The sequence below is a fragment of the Amblyraja radiata genome, chromosome 5 (genome assembly GCF_010909765.2).
Source record: "Amblyraja radiata isolate CabotCenter1 chromosome 5, sAmbRad1.1.pri, whole genome shotgun sequence".
NCBI classification, from domain to species: Eukaryota; Metazoa; Chordata; class Chondrichthyes; order Rajiformes; family Rajidae; genus Amblyraja; species Amblyraja radiata.
Genome location: NC_045960.1, coordinates 22,363,345 through 22,383,662, shown reverse-complemented (window position 1 = coordinate 22,383,662; position 20,318 = coordinate 22,363,345). Strand labels below are relative to the sequence as shown.

Sequence of the window (20,318 nt, the reverse complement as noted above, 5' to 3'; positions counted from 1 at the left end):
ATTTCAAGAGTCAGAGAGAATGAGCCAGGATCATATTTCTATCTGTTATTCAATCGTAAACATGTGCATGAACATCACATGAGGCATAATCTGTCACAGCTGTGATGCCTGTTAGGGCCAGGAACATTAGGTAGTGGGGCCATTAATCCTCTGCACATGTATCAAGCTTGAATGAATATGTCAGGGGAAAGGAGTGGGTGAAGGTTGCCTTCAGGACATACAGTATCTGGCCTACAATTATTTCTCCAAATTAAACACTCTCACCAGATTTATTCACTGTCCAGGAATCTGTCCATGGTCTATCTCAATAGAGCCCCCTACAAGGTGTGTTGTTCGTGGCTTGATGAGTTTAACTCCTATGCATGCAGAATGTGGAACATTGTTTAGTTGTGAGCAACTTTTCAAGGATTCCACTCACTGTATGGTGCTTTTGTTTTAAGCTGTGTACCGTTTTAAAGTTTGGGTTTCATGTTTATAAATGCAGGAAAAGGAGAATATGGCGAGGTCTTCTTGGCCAAAGCCAAAGGGATTGACAAAAGTGAGCCCGAGACGGTTGTCCTGGTGAAGAGCCTGACCACGCGGGATGAGCAGCTGCAGCTGGAGTTTCGGCGGGAGTTTGAGATGTTCAGTAAAATGAATCACAGCCATGTAGTGAGACTTCTGGGCCTGTGCCGGGAAGTGGAACCACAATATATGATCACCGAATATGTGGACCTGGTAAGAGACCAGAGTGGAAGCTTTTCTACTAAACTGTTAGTTATCCCTTATAAATAGCCTAGATGTGAAATTAAAAGTCTTAATCTCGTACATTTTGTCAACCATCGTTATAACTGGTTAATCCACATGCACATTGTGGACATGTAAGTCTGTGCTTGCTTTTATTCAAACTGATGATTCAGAACTGGAACATTCTGAAGGTTTATTAGATCACGGTTCATTAGCGATAAATTGCGACTGCTATTTCATCCTTTGATAGAAACTTTGAGGGTGAGGTACTATCTCCTTCCAGCTTAACCTGAAAGAACCTATGACATTTTTCAAAGAAGATCAAGAGAGCTTAATGAGTGTCCTGGTCAATGATTATTCCTCTGATTAAACCATAATCTAGTCAATTATTTCATTTCTGTTTGTGGGACATTATTCCCTGCATCACAAACACTAACATTTGCAGATGGATCGACTGATGAAACACCTTGGGTTGTGGACGATTAGGAAATACTTGCGACGTCTGTTGTGAAAGTCCTATTCAATCTCGTCTCTCTCTCAACAATCTGTCAGTACAGTACGTTACTGTAATAACTAGAAACTCAAAAATTCAATAATTTTAATTGAAGCTGACAAACGCTCTTGTTCACATCGTCGCTCAAATAATCTTCTCCCGTTAAAAACCCAGTAATGAGAAGATGCTTCATCATCAAGTATCACAATCTAAAGTATGTCCTTGCATCTCTTCACAAAGCCACTTCTGTTTCCTGCACTGCCACTAGTTTGTAATCAGGGGAGGAGATTTGGACTTCATCTCCTAAAGATTAGTCTCCATTATAGATCAGCCATGGTTGAATGGCGGAATAGACTTGATGGGCCGAATGGCATAATTCTGCTCCTATCACTTATGACCTCCCCCTTCAGCAGAGGCTGCTAAGGCCCCAAAAGCCTCAATCGTTTTCCAGGATTAAACCAGAGACCAACTTGAGAATTACACTGATTCTGCAGTGTCTCCTTTTTGGCAAACCACCAACCTTTCAATATCTTCAGTATTCTCTGGCACTGCAGCTATTAGCGCCTTTATAGCTGTCAAAGTAATTCAGGATCCTGTTGATAATATTATTACATATATGGGTGACACAACTGGTAGAGCTGCTGCCTCATAGCGCTAGAGACCTGGGTTGGATCCTAACCTTGTGTGCTGTCTGTGTGGAGTTTATACATTCTCCTATGACATCATGGGTTTCCTCTGGGTGCTCCGGTTTTCTCCCACATCCCAAAGACATGTGGGTTTGTAGGTTAATTGGCGTCTGTAAATGACCTCTAGTGTGGAGGGGGTGGATGAGAAAGTGGGATACTGTAGAACCAGTGTGAACTTGTGAATGGTGGTTGGCGTGGATACATTGGCAGAATAGTCTGTTTCCAACTAAACATGGACCAAGTCCTCCCATCTCATTACTCTTTACTTTATGTGCTATAATAGCTTCCTTGCAGGAATACGCCATTCCCTGTGCCAGCTTTTGCCACCAGACTCTAGTCTCGTGCTGTTCTCTCCTCCTTCAGCTCCCTTTTCTTGCTGGCCCTCCACCCTTACTTCCTCCCCTCTGGCTGTGCAGCTATCCTTTTCTTGCTGTCCCCTATTTCTCCCACCCTCCCACCTCTAATGTTCTTCCTTGTTGAGGTTCCCTCTGCATCTTTCCTTGTTTCACATACCAACTTCCCAGCACTTTCTATTTCCTTTTCCAAAATAAAATCGCTGCGGGTGTTGAGAAGTGCATAATATATTCTTCTGCTTGAACTAAACAACAGTGTAAACACTCTCTCTCCCCATCCCCGCACTCGCAACAAGGGCAGAGTCCCCCTAGTCCTCACCTTTCACCCCACCAGCCGGCAAATACAACAAATAATCCTCCGCCATTTCCGCCACCTCCAACGTGAGCCCACCACTCGCTACATCTTCCCATCTCCCCCTATGTCTGCCTTCCGCAAAGACCGCTCCCTCCGCAACTCCCTCGTCAATTCTTCCCTTCCCTCCCGTACCACCCCCTCCCCGGGCACTTTCCGTTGCAACCGCAAGAAATGCAACACCTGTCCCTTCACCTCCCCCCTCGACTCCATTCAAGGACCCAAGCAGTCGTTCCAGGTGCGACAAAGGTTCACCTGTATCTCCTCCAACCTCATCTACTGCATCCGCTGCTCTAGATGTCAGCTGATTTACATCGGGGGAGACCAAGCGGAGGTTGGGCGATCGTTTCGCCGAACACCTCCGCTCAGTCCGCAATAACCTACCTGAACTCCCGGTGGCTCAGCACTTCAACTCCCCCTCCCATTCCCAATCCGACCTCTCTGTCCTGGGTCTCCTCCATTGCTAGAGTGAGCAACACCGGAAATTGGAGGAACAGCACCTCATATTCCGCCTGGGTTGCTTGCGTCCGGATGGCATGAACGTTGAATTCTCCCAGTTTTGCTAGCCCTTGCTGTCTCCTCCCCTTCCTTAACCCTCGAGCTGTCTCCTCCCATCCCCCCGCCCTCGGGCTCCTCCTCCTCCCTTTTTCCTTCCTTCTCCCCCCCACCCCCCATCAGTCTGAAGAAGGGTTTCGGCCCGAAACGTCGCCTATTTCCTTCGCTCCATAGATGCTGCTGCACCCGCTGAGTTTCTCCAGCATTTTTGTGTACCTACAGTGTAAACAATGCCAGCATGGACTCGTCATTCAAATAGCTTCCTGCTCTGCCGTGCATTTCCTCAATGTAAAGCTGTGGGGTGTATATATCTGTGATAGAGGGGCTGGCCAGGTAGTGGGCTGCAACATTCCCCTGGTTTAATTGGAGTTGGCCTGCCTAGCCCGCCCCCACCACCAGTCTTTGCTGCACACACTTAACTTCCCCACTTTCTTTCCAGGGAGACCTCAAACAGTACCTGCGCATTGTGAAGGGCAAAGAAGAAAAGACCAAGTCACCATTAAATCTGAAACAGAAGGTAAGGGAACAAGAACTTGTAGTTGTGAAGCCAGTGGAAGAGTGCTAAATTTTCACATGGGCATGTATCTACTTGACAATGCTCTTCCAAACCCTAAAACAAAACCAAGAGGTTACCATTTTGTGTGTATCTAAACGTCTGTGTAATTTGCCCAGATGTCCCCATGGGCATTCCCTTGGCATACTGAATAATTCTGACAGAATAATTTCACCCCTTGTTCTAGTGACCATGTTCTCTGGTGTTATCATGTGGCCTTCTAGATCTTGCCCACCTACCGTGGAGAGTTTGGTGGCTATCTGACCATGGAAAGCGCCCCAGTCAAGCTCTGACTTGTCTTCTGTACCTGCATGGATGTTCTTTCCAGTCAGCATTCAGGCAGCTGTCACAAATGCAATCCTTGGCTATTTTGTTTCTACTTAGCCATTTATTCAAATGATTTGCATACAAAAGTACAAGACATGGTTAATAAGTTAGCAGAAGGCATATGATACTTTGCCTTCATTGGTTGGAACATTGAGTATAATAATAATAATAATAATAATAATGGATGGGATTTATATAGCGCCTTTCTAATACTCAAGGCGCTTTACATCGCATTATTCATTCACTCCTCAGTCACACTCGGTGGTGGTAAGCTACTTCTGTAGCCACAGCTGCCCTGGGGCAGACTGACGGAAGCATGGCTGCCAATCTGCGCCTACGGCCCCTCCGACCACCACCAATCACTCACACACATTCACACACATTCACACACAGGCAAAGGTGGGTGAAGTGTCTTGCCCAAGGACACAACGACAGTATGCACTCCAAGCGGGATTCGAACCGGCTACCTTCCGGTTGCCAGCCGAACACTTAGCCCATTGTGCCATCTGCCGTCCCAATGTCAGGAATGATGCAGCTCTAAGTCTTTGGTTAAGCTGCATTTGGAGTAGTGCGTGCAGTTCAGGTCACCCCTTTACAAGAAGGATGTGGAGGCTTTGAAGAGGGTGCAGATGAGGTTTTCAAGAATGTTGCCTGGATTAGGAGGTATTAACTACAAGGATACAAGGTTGGACAAACTTGGATTGTTTTCTCTGGAATGTCATAGCTTGAGAGGAGACCTGATGGAAGTGCATAAAATTATAAGAGGCATAGACGGGGGACTGACTGTCAGTACCTTTTTTCCACAGAGGGAAATGTCAAAGACAAGAGGGCATAGCTTTGAGGTTAGAGGAGCAAAGTTTAAAGGAGAAGTGCAGGGCAAGTTTTTTTTATACAGTGGGTGGTGGGTGCCTGGATTGCGTTGCCAGGGGGGACGGTGGAGGCAGATATGATGGTGACATTTAACAGGCTTTTTGATAGGCACATGCATAAGAAAGCGCCGATTCGGGACCTCCAAGCCGCGGAGTGTGTTTGACCGTCCCTACGTCGGAGTTTCAATCATCCCGACAAGTGGGTCTATACATCGGGCTCTCCGTAGCGGCGAATACGGAGGGTTTATGACCCCGACCACGGGTGAACAAGGAGGAGGCCTGACTGAACTTTGTGCCTTCCACGACAGTGAAGAATGCTGTGGTGGATGTTTGTGTTAAATCTTATTGTATATTGTGGGTTATTTTTAATTGTATCACTGCTGGCAAATTCATTTCACTGCACCTTCGGGTGTTTGTGACGAATAAATTGACTTCGATAGGCAGGGAATGGAGGGGTATGGATCATGTGCTGGCAAATTGGATTATTTTATCTTGACTTCGTGTTCGGCATTGTGGGCCGTTTGGGTTGCTCCTGTGCTATACTTTTTTGTTCGAAGACACTAAAATAGATATCATAGGCAGTGAAGATCGTCATAAAATGACAGTGTTCCCTCCAGAGATGCTTTTTATACAAACATAGTCTCTTCAGTGCAGATTAGGAATATACTTTATCCCTGCTAATTGAGCCTGCTGTGATAAAATAATTATGAAATACGTTTCTGTGCACTTTGCTAAATAAGATCTGCTCTGTTCTTAATGAACAGGATCAGGAATAGTTCACATGGCCCTGCAAACATGGCCTCTGATTTTGTCCTCAGCTTCACTCTGCTGCTACTCCCCCATCACCTTCAACTTGCTCTATAGTGCAAATATAGCTTTAAATATATTCAGTTTTGGTAATTCTCTGGGATAGAGGGTTCCAAAGATTCGTGATCCAGTGAAAGAAGTTCCTTTACATCTTGGCCTTAAACTCCTGATTCTGAAATTGTGCCCTCTATTTAGATGACCCTTCTGCCCCTTGGAAAGCATCTTCTACCATCCACCTTATTGAGCTTCCTTTGGAATCTTCTATTTTTTTGGAAGATAACTTTTTTAGTCTTCTAGATGAAGATACAGGTGAGGAGGAATTTATGTTCTGAGGGTTGTGAATCTTTGGAATGTTCTACTTCGGAAAGCTGTAGAGGCGATATTGGTGAACATATTCAAGGTGGAAATTAACAGGCATCTCTCTAATACTAAAACTCTTCCTATTGTTTGTGTTTGTGCCAACGATGTGTCAATCTACTTTTCCTATCATCTTCCAAACATTAGGCCGCAGCCCACCCATTGTCACAAATCCTACTCATATTTTTCCTGTCGAGGCGATAAACATCTTCCCGTCGCATTACTACCTATATTTCTGAATTTCATAGTCGTTTAAAGTTTTAAAAACAGCCCAAAAACTCACCCATTTCAGGAAAAAAACCCCCAGTGATGTCACAATGCACTCGCAAGGCAGGACAGGACACTCTGGGAGGGAGGGGCACTCCAGTGCTCCCGGTGAATGAGGAGTGGCAGCAACACCCGACACCCGACGGGGAGGGTGGTGCTGGAGTGAGAGCCGAGCCCGGGACTTGCATGGGGCCGTGACCGGGGCCGAGAAAGAAGCCGCCGCTGAAACCAAGGACGAGCCTAGGTCGGGGGGGGGGGGGGGGCCGGGACGAGCCTGGAGATTAAGTCGGTGCCTGGACTGCAGCCCAGGCGGCGGCCGAGCTGACGGCTGGAGTCTACAGCCAGGGCCGGGCCAAGTATGAGAACCAGGCCGAGTTCCAGGCCCTGGAGATGCTCCATGACCTGGGTAGGTCCTGGAGCAGGGAATGGGAGTGAGGGGAGGAGGATGAGGGAAATGAGGAGGAGGGAGATGGGGTGGGGAGTGGGGTGATAGAGGGAGATGTGGGGGGGGGGGGGGTGGAGGAGGGAGATGCCCCCTCCCTATCTACCCTCACTCCCACCCTCTCCAGCCCACTCTATCCCCGTCCCTCTCCACCCACCTCCCTCGCCCTCTACCTTCCCTCACACCCACTCTACCCCCTCCCTCTCCCTCTACCCCCTCTCCCTCTCAACCCCCTCCCTCTCAACCCCCTCCCTCTCTACCCCCTCCCTCTATACCTCCCCTCCCTCTCTACCCCCTCCCTCTCTAGAGATTGAAGAGGGAGGGTGAAGAGGAGGAGCGGTTTACGTTGGGGGAACGGGTGTGTGGTGGAATCTTGCGTTGGGGTAGCGGGCCCAACGGGTCTACACTTGGTCCAGTTGAAACTAAAAGGGGTATATATTTTTGGCGAGACTGTGGAAAGCTGTGATCTGACTGAATGACGAAGCAGCTGACTGGCCTCATCTTGCTTTGGTTAAGTTCTTGTGTTCTCCTTAATTTATGACTCCTGGATCAAGCCTTTAGTCACTTTTCCAAGCATCTTACTCTTGTGCACAGTATCCACTATTGGCATGAATGCTTTTCATGTTAAAAATGTAAAATTGTACCATTGGACCATTTTTACAAATGTTCACCTTAACATTCATTCCATTTGGTCCCAAGTAATATGGAATCTTGGTAACCCTTTTTACCCATGGACCATAAGACATAGGAAAAGAATTAGGCCATTCAACCCATTGAGTCATCTACGCCTTTCAATCATGGATAATCTATTTTTCACCTTAACTGCATTCCCCTGCCTTCTCACCACAACCTTTGACATCTTTCCTAATTAAGAACCATCAATCTCTGCTTTAGAAATACCCAATGTCTGGCCTCCACAGCCGCCTGTGGCAATGAATTCCACAGATTCACCACCAGGAGTACAGAGACCAACTAGAATCAAGTGGATCTGCATTGCCAGAGATCCAGCCTTTCTTCTTCCTGCGTATGGCGTGCAAAGCCTAAAGTTGTAAGACAACTTGTTCTATTTGATTGTGCACGCCAAGTTGATTGCATTCGTTGAAACAGGGTGGACCAGGTGAAAGTTGAAATCTCCCACCCCATCCATCTCCCACTGTACATGATCCATGTGCACACCATATCTTCTCATTTAGGTACTTTTCTTTTCCAGGTGGACATTTGCACGCAGGTGGCACAGGGAATGGAATATCTGTCAAACCATCGTTTTGTGCACAAAGACTTGGCTGCCCGAAACTGCCTGATCAGTGCCCAGAGACAGGTTAAAGTAGCAGCACTTGGCCTGAGTAAAGATGTATACAACAGGTAGGTGATATGACTCTTGCAAGTGATGGGGTTCAGACAAATATATAACTTATTCTTAGTCTGAAGAAGGGTCTCGACCCGAACGTCACCCATTATTCTATCCAGAGATGCTGTCTGTCCAGCTGAGTTACTCCAGAATTTTGTGTCTATCTTCGGTGTAAACCAGCATCTGCAGTACCTTCCAACATATAACTTATTAGACGAGGTTAAAACATAACTTTAGAATTAGCCCCTTGTAGGACAAAAATCCTCTGGAACAGACATTAATGTTGGAAGTTGTAAAGGCTCCATAATCTTCTTTGATCACCAAAAAAACAGCTAAACCAAGGCAAATTAGACTGGCCAATTGCAGAAACTGGAGCTGATCTCTGTCGTTCCCAAATCTGATCACATGTTTTTAGTCATATATATGAAAGGTTATTGTCCCAAATCTGTGGGTTTGAATTGTTCCGGAGGAAAGTGGACAAGACTGGCATCTATTGGCCATCCCTGGTTTACCCGAGGGCATTTTCAATTCTCTTTTGCTTTTGAGAATTTGCAATTCAAGCTATGTGCAAGAACAACAAAGTATGTGTGTCCAAATCATCATGGTAAGCAACTGCAAGGGATGACTCTTACCGCATTAATGTATTTAGCCCCTGGGTAATAGATGAGCTGATGTCTACACACCATGAGAATTGTTTTTGTCTTCTCTCATCAGTTGTTCAGGATTCAAAGGGCTTCCTGATGGAAACAATTTCTCTCAAGAGCTGGAGAATGTTTGTAGGCTTTGACCCAACTAGGGTGCAGAGTGATCATTCAAAAGTGTTTTTTTTGTATATTATTATTTGAAGAAAACCTTTTGTTTTTCCAAGTTTTGTGGTAGATTATTTCCTTTCTCTAAAGAGGGATAAATCCCCCTGTTTACTCACAGCTCCAGTAAAATATAAGTTTCACTGTCATGTACAATCTGGGTTGGGTGCTGCTCCTGGAATGGGATTTGAACTAACCCTCCCATAAGCAAGAGCATGGCCACCAAGCCAAGCAGATATGCTTATCTATCGATATCTGCTGTTGCACCTTCAGGTGCGCGAGCCTTGTCACGTTTTTCATCTTGTTGATAATGAAATTGCACTGGTAGCTAACTTCTTTATACCTGCACATGTTCCTGTGACATTAAATTACTTGTATAACCTAGTCCTGGGAGCAGTCATGATTTCATTTTGCTGACGTTGTACTGATAACTTTGTTACCCATGGAGAGGTTGATTGTGCAGTGTTAAATCTGTGTGTATGATCCCTGACTTCCACCAGAGGGCACCAATGGGTGAACTGACGACTGAATATGAAGGGAACATTTGCTGCAACAGGTTTGCAGCTCATCTTGTATCCCTTTTGAGAGAAAGCTTACTTCATAGAAAATCTCAACAAAATCTGCAGACTTCTTAAATACCAGTCGTGAGCTGCAGAAGGTTCCATGCTACATTTCAGAGCAGCGGAATAGTTAGTGGAACGGTGGAAGAATAAACTAAACTAAACTAAGTTCACCCTGGCCAATGTTACTAAAATAAAATGGGGTGTGCTGGAAATTCAGCAGGTCAGACAGGGTCCCTGGAGAGAAACGGAGCAAAGGCCTGAGGTTGAAGATCTATCATGACCTGAAACGTTAACTCTGTTTTTCTCTCCACAGATGCTACCTGATGACTGAGTATTTCCAGAATTTTCTGTTTTTATTTTAGATTGTTTAGTTCACTAGCACTTGTCTTCCAGGAATGCCGTTTTGATAAACAGTCATTGACCTGTAGCATTAACAGTTTCTCTCCATAGAACCTTCCTGCAATGCTAAGTATTTCCAGCATTCTGTATTGCTTGGCTTTTGGATTATTCCCTCAATTAACATTACCACAAAGCCATTAAATGTGATTTATCTCAAGCTTGCATGTTTATGTAACCACCACGTCATAAATCTGTGTGTGCCAACATATGCTGTTTAGGCACTTCAAAATTATTTCTGCTTTTGTCCACCAGTGAATACTACCACTTCCGCCAAGCATGGATTCCACTGCGCTGGATGCCATCTGAAGCCATATTTGAAGATGACTTCTCCACAAAATCGGACGTATGGTCCTATGGCGTCCTGATGTGGGAAGTCTTCTCACAGGGAGAGTTGCCTTTTTCTAATCGCAGTGATGATGAAGTATTAACAGGTATTGCAGTTAGTTTTTTCTTTGGTCTCAGCTTGCACAACTACTCAGGGCCATTTCCTAAGGAGAGTTGAGGCAGAAGTGTAGTGTGATACAGCTATCTAGTGTTTTCAGCTCCCAGGAGCTGTGCAAATGTGATCCTTAAATCTGTTTTCTTTGGGCTTGTGTTCTTCTGTTTCTCTAGCTTACATTTCACGGACCTATATATTTTTGCAAAGATTTACTAGTATTGGGTTAATCCTGAATAAATCTTAAATAAAACCAGAAACGCCAAGTAACTTGATGTGAATGCAGATTAATGAGAAACTTGGATTTAAACCATAAATAACATCTGATTAAACTTGTATTTGGCAGTAAGCCATAAATACCAGCAAGACTCAGAGAGCTGGGGAAGTCCACAAATTCTGTTCCAGTGTAAAATTTTAACCGATGGCAAGAATTAACTTGCATTGATGTGGCACCCTGACAAATTTGTGGCACACTCTGCAGTGAAGAACTGACAACTTGCTTTTCAATTACTGCCAATGATGCAGAATTACATTGTTGTTCAAGCAGTGAGGATCCCCAAAAAAAGGGAATGATCTGGTTGATTTTATATCTGATGATGCTAAAAAGTTAAACATTGGTCAGAACATCAGGAGGATAGTAAGGTTGTTATCCAGAGGAGCTGATAGTTCTTCTGCAGGAGCAGATAGTATCAGGACTTAACCTGAACTGGCCGATTCTCATGAGGAAAGATAAGCAGGGGAGCATGGAGAAAAACTGGTTGAAGGTGAGTGCTTAGAGGGGGGAAAATGTGTCGTTCATTCCTTGCTGAACTCGTGTGAAGCTTGCAGATGCAGATATGGGTGCCTCTGTTCCTCTTTCTGTCACTTTGGTAGGTTTCCTTGGCATTTCTTAGGGTTTATCTCTGAATGGAAGATTATTCCACATGTTATTTCAGTCTAATTTTCCGAGATTGTTCCTGAAACTACCTTGCATCTGTTTTCCGTGCCTGCTAATGCCAGGTTGCTATGACTTTGGAATCACTGATCCTTCGCACTCTTATTTACTTACCCTTCAGTGTTCATTACCGGAACTGTTCAGTGTCCCGGGTGCAATCTGGTCATTTTTGTTCTCCGTACACTTGCATTTCACTGCTGTGACTATTGCATTGGTGATCAAGAGTTTTTTTAAACAATAAACTGTTTCGTCACCACAGCTAATTTTACCAGTGGTAAATTTTTTGTTGTTGTTGTTGTTAATCTTACCAAGTTTTGGAATCTCCCTGTTGTTAAATGGTGAACAAGAGCCCAGGAAACACTGGCCTCATGAGGTAAGCTGAGGTTCATCGTAGGGGCTGAATGATGATGAAAAATGAATCCACCTCCATCTGCCTGGGACTTGTGCATTGGAACCCATCAACACAACTTCATAGCACCTAGACACAGCACAGGGCAGCACATCCACCCACAAAGCCTTTCCCAAGAAGAGTCCTGGAGTTAGGGGCTGTGCCACAGCCATTTGAAACGAGCGGCAGAATTTTTGTGGACAGCAGCTGAAGAGTTGAGGAAGGCTTGATTGAGAGGAGAGTGGAGGGAATCAAGAGGAAAGGAGTTGTGGGGGGAAACAAGCTAAGGAAGAGGTGGTGAACCTGAGGATGGAGACATGAACGAGAGAGAGGATCAGGGTGTGAATGAGAAGGTTTATATATTTTATAATAATCATTCATTTTACAATTAGAACATGGCATTCAGAATTCTGATTTTCTTCACGTGCATTCATGTTTGTTTGCAATGTGACTGGAATAATGAGGTGGAGGGACAGCATTCAGAATGGTGAAAGTGCAAACAGTAGTGGGCGGTGTTTAATGTGCAATTATTCTTATTGTCTGTATAGTGGCACTTTATTATAAAAGCTTGAACGTCAGACATTGACCTGGTTTTCTTTTAAGTTATTGAAAGATTTGTAGGCAAGATATTCAGGACTATACCTGTATCAGGAATGAGGAAATGCTCACAATGTCGGAGGGTGTCTATATCCAGGTGGGCCTGACACAGTCTATCCTAGGATGCAAAGGGAAGCAATGGAGGAAATTGCTGAGGCTCTGATGGAAATGTTTGCATCACATATGTGATACCAGAAGACTAGAGGATAGCTAATGTTTTCCTTGGCTTCACATTTCACACTTTTATCTTTATCTCACATTTTTTTGTAATTTCATCTCTGGCTTTTGTCCAACCATCTGCCAATCAAAACTCTTCACCTGTACCCACCTGTCATTTGCCAGGCAGACTTTGTCCCTCCCCCACCACACTTTCAGCTTTCTGACCCCCACGACAACCAGTGTGAATTCCCGATCCGAAACATCAACTATCCAAGTTCTCGAAAGATGTTGCCTGACCCGATGAGTTATTTTAGCACTGTGTGTTTTTTAAAGTTGTCTCCTTGTTAAAAAGTGTAATAGAGACAAGCCAGAGAACTACAGGTCATGGAGCATTACATCACTAGTAGTGAAGTTTTGGAGAAGATTCGGGAGGACAGAAGGGATTTACCAAAATGATGCCTGGGTGAGAGGGTATTAGCTTTAAGGAGAGGCTGGACAAACTTTGTCTTCTTTGGACTGCTGGAGATTGAGGGGAGCTTGATAGAATGGTATAAATTCATGAGGGGCACAGATAGGGTAGATGGTCAAAACCCTTTTCCCAGGCTGGAAATGTCAAAAGCTACAGGGCATAACTTTAAGGTGAGAGGTTCAAAGACCAAGATGTTCGGGGCTAGGTTTTTTTACACAGTGGTGGTGTCAGGAATGCGACGTCAGAGGTGGTGGTGGACAGATACAATACTACCATTTAAGAGGCACATGGAATGGAGGGATATAAATCACGTGCAGGCAGAGGAGATTAGTTTAACTTGGCATCATGTTCGGCATGGACATTGAGGGCCGAAGAGCCTGTTCCTGTGCTGTACTGTTCTATGTTCTGGACAATGCTGGTAATGAGATTGTGCTTCGATACCAGTGCTTCATGTGTGTTGACTTTTCTGGTGCCAAGTTGATCTCCTCTTTAATATATTTGTGCACTGTGCAGAGTAGCTGGTTAGAAATGGACACCCATTAAAGTGGCCTATATATTTTATAATAATCATTCATTTTACAATTAGAACATGGCGTTCAGAATTCCGATTTTCCTAACGTCCATTCATGTTTGTTTGCAATGTGACTGGAATAATGAGGTGGAGGGACAGCATTCAGAATGGTAAAAGTGCAAACAGTAGTGAGCAGTGTTTAATGTGCAATTATTCTTATTGTCTGTATAGTGGCACTTTATTATAGAAGCTTGAAAGTCAAACATTGACCTGGTTTTCTTTTAAGTAATTGAAAATAAGCAAAGTTGTCAAACAGTAATAGCAGGAATACTGGGCTCTGCGCTTTTATTCTAACTCAGTTATGAATGTGCAAACGTGCCATCTCGTGCTCCTGAGCCATCTAGTTGAGGGAAAGTCAATAATCAAGCTTGTTGTCTGCTTGGCTGACTCCTCTGGGGGAGCTCCAGTAATGCCATACTGCCAGATGCGGAGGGTGCTGTGGATGTGTGATGTCAAAACCATTCAGCTGCCATGCTGTACCCACAGTATATCACTCACTTGACATCACTGAAAAATATCATCATGTTTTGGTGCTGTTGTCCCAGTGTCAAAGAAAGTTGGCTGTGTGTCTTAATGAATATTGACATCCACCAGAATTAAATGCTTCGAAAGGCTGGCCATGATGCACATTAGCTCCAGCCTCTTCAATTGAATCCACTGAAGTTTACCCACCATTGCAACGATTCCATGGCAGATGCAATCTCCCTGGCTGTGCACACACCTCTGGAACATTTGGTTAAGAAGGACACCTACTTCAAACTCCTATTTATTAATTACATCTTTGCCGTCAACAGCGTAATCCTGACTAAACGTATCCCCAAACTCCTGGACGTAAGCGTCAGCACCATGGATCCTTCACTTTCTGACCCATAAACCTCAATCAGTGAATTTGAGTGACAATAGACAATAGGTGCAGGAGTAGGCCATTCGGCCCTTCGAGCCAGCACCGCCATTCAATGTGATCATGGCTGATCATCACCAATCAGTACCCCATTCCTGCCTTCTCCCCATATCCCCTGACTGCTATTTTTAAGAGCCCTATCTGGCTCTCTCTTGAAAGCATCCAGAAAACCTGCCTCCACCGCCCTCTGAGGTAGAGAATTCCACAGACTCGCCACTCTCTGTGTTTCCTCGTCTCCGTTCTAAATGGCTTACTCCTTATTCTTAAACTGTGACGAAACATCCTCCACAATAATTCTCAACACCGGTGCTCTGCAAGGAGGCTTTTTCATCCGTTTACTATATTCTAAATGCACTCACAACTGTGTAGTCAAATTCTGCTCTAATTCCACCTACAAGTTTACAGATGACACAACTTTGGTGGGCCAGATCTCAAACAGTGTTGAGACGGAGTAGAGGAAGGACTCCAACCAATTTGTACAGATGCACCATAGAAACCATCCTACCCGGTTGCATTACAGCTTGGTTTGGCAATAACTCTTCCCACATACCAACAGATTCAGGAACAGGTTCACCTCCGCTGTAATCAGACCGAATAGTCCTGGGTGTAGTCCTGATCTTCCAACCCACTTCATTGCGTATGTTGAACTCTTTCCTCTATAACGCTACAATCTATGTTCTGCACCAGGGTATTTTTTTTATTTGCACTATGAATTGTACATATAGCTTGACTATACTTGTGCATATTTCAGCATAGAGATACCCAGTGGAAACAGTCTCTTCGGCCCATTGACTCCGCACCAACCAATGATCACCCGTACACTAATTCTATCCTACACACTAGTGACACATTTTACAGAAACCAATTACCCTTCAAACCTGTATGTGTTTGAAATGTAGGAGGAAATCAGATCACCTAGAGGAAATCCATGTGATCACAGGGAGAATGTACAAACTCCATACAGACAGCACCTGTAGTCAGGATCGAACAGGGTCTGTATGGATGCAACTCTACTGCTGCACCACGGTGAGATCCCTTGGTATGATATGATTTGACTGGCTAGCATGCAAACAAATCTTTTCACTGTATCTTAGTGCACATGACAATGCTAAACCAATACCAGCACTGACAAGCAGGTGTCTACGCACTGTTTCAAGGCTGTCCTCACAAGCAGGATATGCCAAGTGGGACAAAGCAAGGTGACATGTTGAAGCAGATGCAACCCCTCCCCACTCGGAACCGCCCATTGATGAGTGGGGGAAGTTTTCTCCACTTGTGAAGCTGTTATCTCGCTATCCTTACCATGACTGTTGGGAGAAGTAGTTGCTGGGGGTCAGACTTCCAGACTAACAAGTGGAAGTTAACTACTAGGTATATGCTGCTGTTGACACATCATATCACTGGTCTACTCCAAGAACACACAGAGTGATTTGATAACTATTTGGGTTTGGTTTATTATTATCATGTATTATCATCAAGACACAGTGAACAACTTTTTGTTTATGTGCTACCCAGTCAAATTACTCAAGGTTTCAAGGTCAGTTTATTGTCACGTGTACCAATGAAGGTACAGTGAAATTCGAATTACCATACAGTCAGACTAAAAAAAAGCAACAAGATACACAAATACATAAAAGTTAACATAAACATCCACCACTGCGGATTCCCCACATTCCTCACTGTGATGGAAGGCAATAAAGTCCAATCCTCTTCCTCTTTATTCTCCCGCGGTCGGGGCAGTCGAGCCATCCGCAGTCGGGGCGATTGAAGCTCCCGCGGCTTGGAGTTCCCGAAGTCGGTCTCTAACCAGGGACCGCAAGCTCCGCGATGTTAAAGTCAGCAGGCTCTCGTGGTTCTAGCCCCAAGTCGATCCCCGACGGGGATCGCGGTTCCGTGATTTTAAGTCCGCAGGCTCCCGCAGCGAAGCTCTCAAAGTCAGTCTGCAGCAAAGGCTGCCAACTCCTCGATGTTAGGCCGCAATGTGGACGGAGATACGATATGGAAAAAAATGGTTTTACATGAACAATCAAGCCATGCACAAGTGCAACAGGTAGTGTAAAGAGAAAAATACCAATGTGCAGAATATAGTGTTACAGAGAGAGTGCAAATAAAAAAGTGCAAGCTGCAGGTAGGTCGGGATATCAGAACTATAGCCTATCTAATGGGTGGACCGTTCAGTGCTTTGATAACATTGGGGAAGAAGCTGTTCCTGAATTATGTTGTATGCGCTTTAAAGCTTTTGTGTCTTCTGCCCAATGAGAGAGGGGAGAAGTGGGAATGACCGGGGTGAACATGGTCCCTGATTATGTTGGTGGCATTACCGAGGCAGCGTGAAATGCATATGGAGTCGATGGGGGGGGGGAGTTTAGCTGGTCTGTGATGGATTGGGTTACATCCACAACTGCAATTCTTTTGCTGCCTTGGGCAGAGCTGTTGTGGAACTAAGCTGTGATGCAATCTGATAGGACACTTTCTGTGGTGCATCTGTTCAAATTGGTATGAGTGGTTGGAGACATGCCAACCCTCAATCTTCTGAGGGGGTAGAGGTGTTGTGCTTGCTTGGCCATAGCTTCAGGGAAGTCTATGGTGGTCTAGGACAAAGTGTTGAAATCTACTGTAATCAAGAATAAATACACAATTGGGACAGACTATTTAGTATTCATCATCATGGACATCTCCCTGCTCCACCTCCTCTTGTATAAATTAGAATGACATTTCATCTTTGCTGTTTACCGCTTGCAAGATTAAGCCACTGTCCATAGAAATGAAGGCTTGCATTTTTCCAGTACCTCTCCACTAAATGGTGGGTGGGGTGGGAGAAAAATGAGATTAAATGTAATTTGGAGATGATCTAAGGTTGTGCTGTGTTTTCCAGGTGTAAAGAACAGTGAAATCAAGCTCCCTGCACCTGATGGTTGTCCGTCCAAACTCCACAAACTGATGCAGCGCTGCTGGGCAGCCAGCCCTAAGGACCGCCCCTCCTTCAGCGAGGTCGCCAACACACTTGGCGAAATTCCTGCGGACAGCAAAGTGTGAGGGGAATCACTGCCTGTTCCCTGAATTGTGTATCATGTACAGTGTTTCATGAGGAATGGACAAGCATCCCTTTGGGCTTGTCTGTTGGCCGTATATGCTATTTTATTGTAATGTTTTTTTCTTTTTTTTTTATTATTGTTAATTAAGACAAGGAAATGAGCATCTCAAATTCCAGGGTCCTTTTGCCTTAAGCTCAACACTACGTACAGACTGCCGTTTTCTTCTGGCCTCTGCTAACTTTGTGCATGCATTCCTGCCATGGAGAATCTTAGTCTATTGGATACGGGATGACCACCTCCAAACCCAGCAGCCAAGCTCTGGTAGGCAGAGACCGGCAACAAGACAGACTTACAAGTGCATTGAATTACAGCAATAAATATCAATTCACCCCATTGCCTCAGGTGGGAAGTGTTAAAATAGCACAATCATTGATCTTATAACCAGCAAGTTACTGGGCTGAATGAATTACATAATCAATCTATTTATTTCCAAAATGCAAGAACCGCGCACAATGGATCTTGGCAATCTAATCATGTTCAGAGAAAAGGAGGGAGGAGCATGAACTGTGTAAGTGTCAGCTGTTAGCTGCTGGAGAAACAGCAGGAGAAACCTTTCTATTTATTCTAGTAGGTTCTCAGTGATCTCATCTTTCTATCATGGTACAGTTTATTTGCCTTTTTTTAAAGTTTATTTTATGTATGTTAACCTTTAAATACATCTTTACAAGCGAGAACACTATATCTAAAGCCAGTATTGAATTGGCATTAAATATAGGCAAGTATATACTGAACCAAGTGCCTGGTCAATGAAGGAATTTTTTTATCAACGTTCAAAACTTATGTAATGCAAGTTCCTGATTTTTTACATTTCAGTTCGTTAACCCTTTTTTATATTAAGATTTTCATTTTTTAAAGTGTGTAAAGAGATAAACCTTGGTTGAAATAGATTTTTTAAACTTGAATAACCTTTTTTTGCTCATATTTGGCTTTTGCATTTGGTTTCATATCCGTAATTTTTAAATGCTGCTGAAACAATAAAGTTGACAATTTTTGGTATTTGTTTATACTTCTGAATACTCCTGTAGAATATCTAACATTTGTTCTTTGCAACGAAGCCTCTGCAACATAGCAGGGAAATGAGAAAGGGATTGTCGAACAATTGTCACTGAGAGAAACCAAAACTAGGCCTTGCCCCCTTGTGTGATACATGTGTCACTGGGAGAAGAGGAACATGGCAAGGGACAGTGTGCGATGTATGCATCACAGTGAGGGGAAGGTGTGAGCAAGACCCTGTGTGTGATACATGTGTGACTGGACATAGTTCTGAGATGTTTGACTGAAGGAAGCCTTTCAGTGGATTGGTCCATCTCTATTCCACTAGTTCTATCCCCACAACACTATAAGGTCATAAGTGATAGGAGCAGATTTAGGACATTTGGCCCATCAAATCTGCTCTGCCATTCAATCTTGGCTGATCTATCTCTCTCTCTCCGAACCCCATTCTCCTGCCTTCTACCCATAACCCCTGGCACCCGTACTAATCAAGAATCTATCTCGCTTAAAAATATCCATTGACGGCCTCCACAGCTGTCTGTGGCAAAGAATTCCACAGATTCACCACCCTCTGACTAAATAAATTTCTCCTCATCTCCTTCCTAAAGGAACGTCCTTTAATTCTGAGGCTATGACCTCTAATCCTAGACTCTCCCATTAGTGGTTGATACAAATACATCGATAGATGCTCCTGAACACATCATCAGTGGAAACATCCTCTCCACATCCGCTCTATCCAAGCCTTTCACTATTCGGTAAGTTTCAATGAGGTCCGCCCTTATCCTTCTAAACTCCAGTGAGTACAGGCCCAGTGCCGTCAAACGCTCATCATATGTTAACCCACTCATTACTGGGATCATTGTTGTAAACCTCCTCTGGATCCTCTCCAGAGCCAGCACCTGACCAGCGCCTGATAGAGCCACAGCATTACACCCCTGTTTTTGTATTCTAGCCTTCTTGAAATAAATGCTAGTATTGAATTTGCCTTCCTTACTACCAATTCGAGTTGCTAATCAACTTTTTGGGAATCCTGCACCAGTGCTCCCAAGTTCCTTTGCACCTTCGATTTCTGGATTATCTCCCCATTGAGAAAATAGTCTATGCCTTTATTCCCACTACCAAAATGCATGACCACACTTTGCTACACAATATTCCATCTGCTACTTCTCTGCCCACTCTCTCAATCCTGACCTGCAGAGTCCCTGCTTTCTTTACACTACCTGCCCCTCCACCAATTTTCGTATCATCTGCAAATTTAGCCACAAAGCCTTCAATCCCCTCATCCAAATCATTAATATAACTATTAATCCAACTTCACTGTGAAAAATTACGGTTGAACCAGTCTGAATTTACCAATATGTGGGGAGCCTTTGACTCTCAACTCTCATTGCCTTGTACACGTGGCCTCTGGCTGTCAATAACTATCTCTTTGGTAACTCCATCCCAATACTTCATGATTTAAAATTTACCTTAACTTTTCTGCTCGTTTCTAACTGTCTGTACTCTCGGAAAGAAACGCAGCTGTTCCAGGTTCTCCACTAAACTTTTCTATACTGGATGGATTTAAGAGAGAGTTAGATAGAGCTCTAGGGGCTAGTGGAGTCAGGGGATATGGGGAGAAGGCAGGCACGGGTTATTGATAGGGGATGATCAGCCATGATCACAATGAATGGCGGTGCTGGCTCGAAGGGCCTAATGGCCTCCTCCTGCACCTATTTTCTATGTTTCTAAGCCCTTACAGTAAGTCTCCTTCACTTTCACCAGGTTCTTGACATTCATATGTGTAGGAAAGAATTGCAGATGCTGGTTTAAATCGAAGGTAGACATAAAATTCTGGAGTAACTCAGCGGGACAGGCAGCATCTCTGGAGAG

The 20,318-nt window shown here is 44.3% G+C and overlaps 1 protein-coding gene across 1 annotated transcript in view; it reads left to right on the top strand.

Moving 5' to 3' along the window:
• Positions 1–18,459, top strand: part of ptk7 (protein tyrosine kinase 7 (inactive)) — a 153,453-nt gene extending 134,994 nt beyond the window's left edge. The window contains exons 16-20 of the mRNA XM_033020727.1: positions 485–717; positions 3,605–3,682; positions 7,998–8,149; positions 10,156–10,334; positions 17,234–18,459. Coding sequence (XP_032876618.1) covers positions 485–717; positions 3,605–3,682; positions 7,998–8,149; positions 10,156–10,334; positions 17,234–17,394 — 803 coding nt within the window. The 3' untranslated portion in view covers positions 17,395–18,459. The remainder of the gene's footprint in view (positions 1–484; positions 718–3,604; positions 3,683–7,997; positions 8,150–10,155; positions 10,335–17,233) is intronic.
• The last annotated feature ends 1,859 nt before the right edge of the window (positions 18,460–20,318 follow it).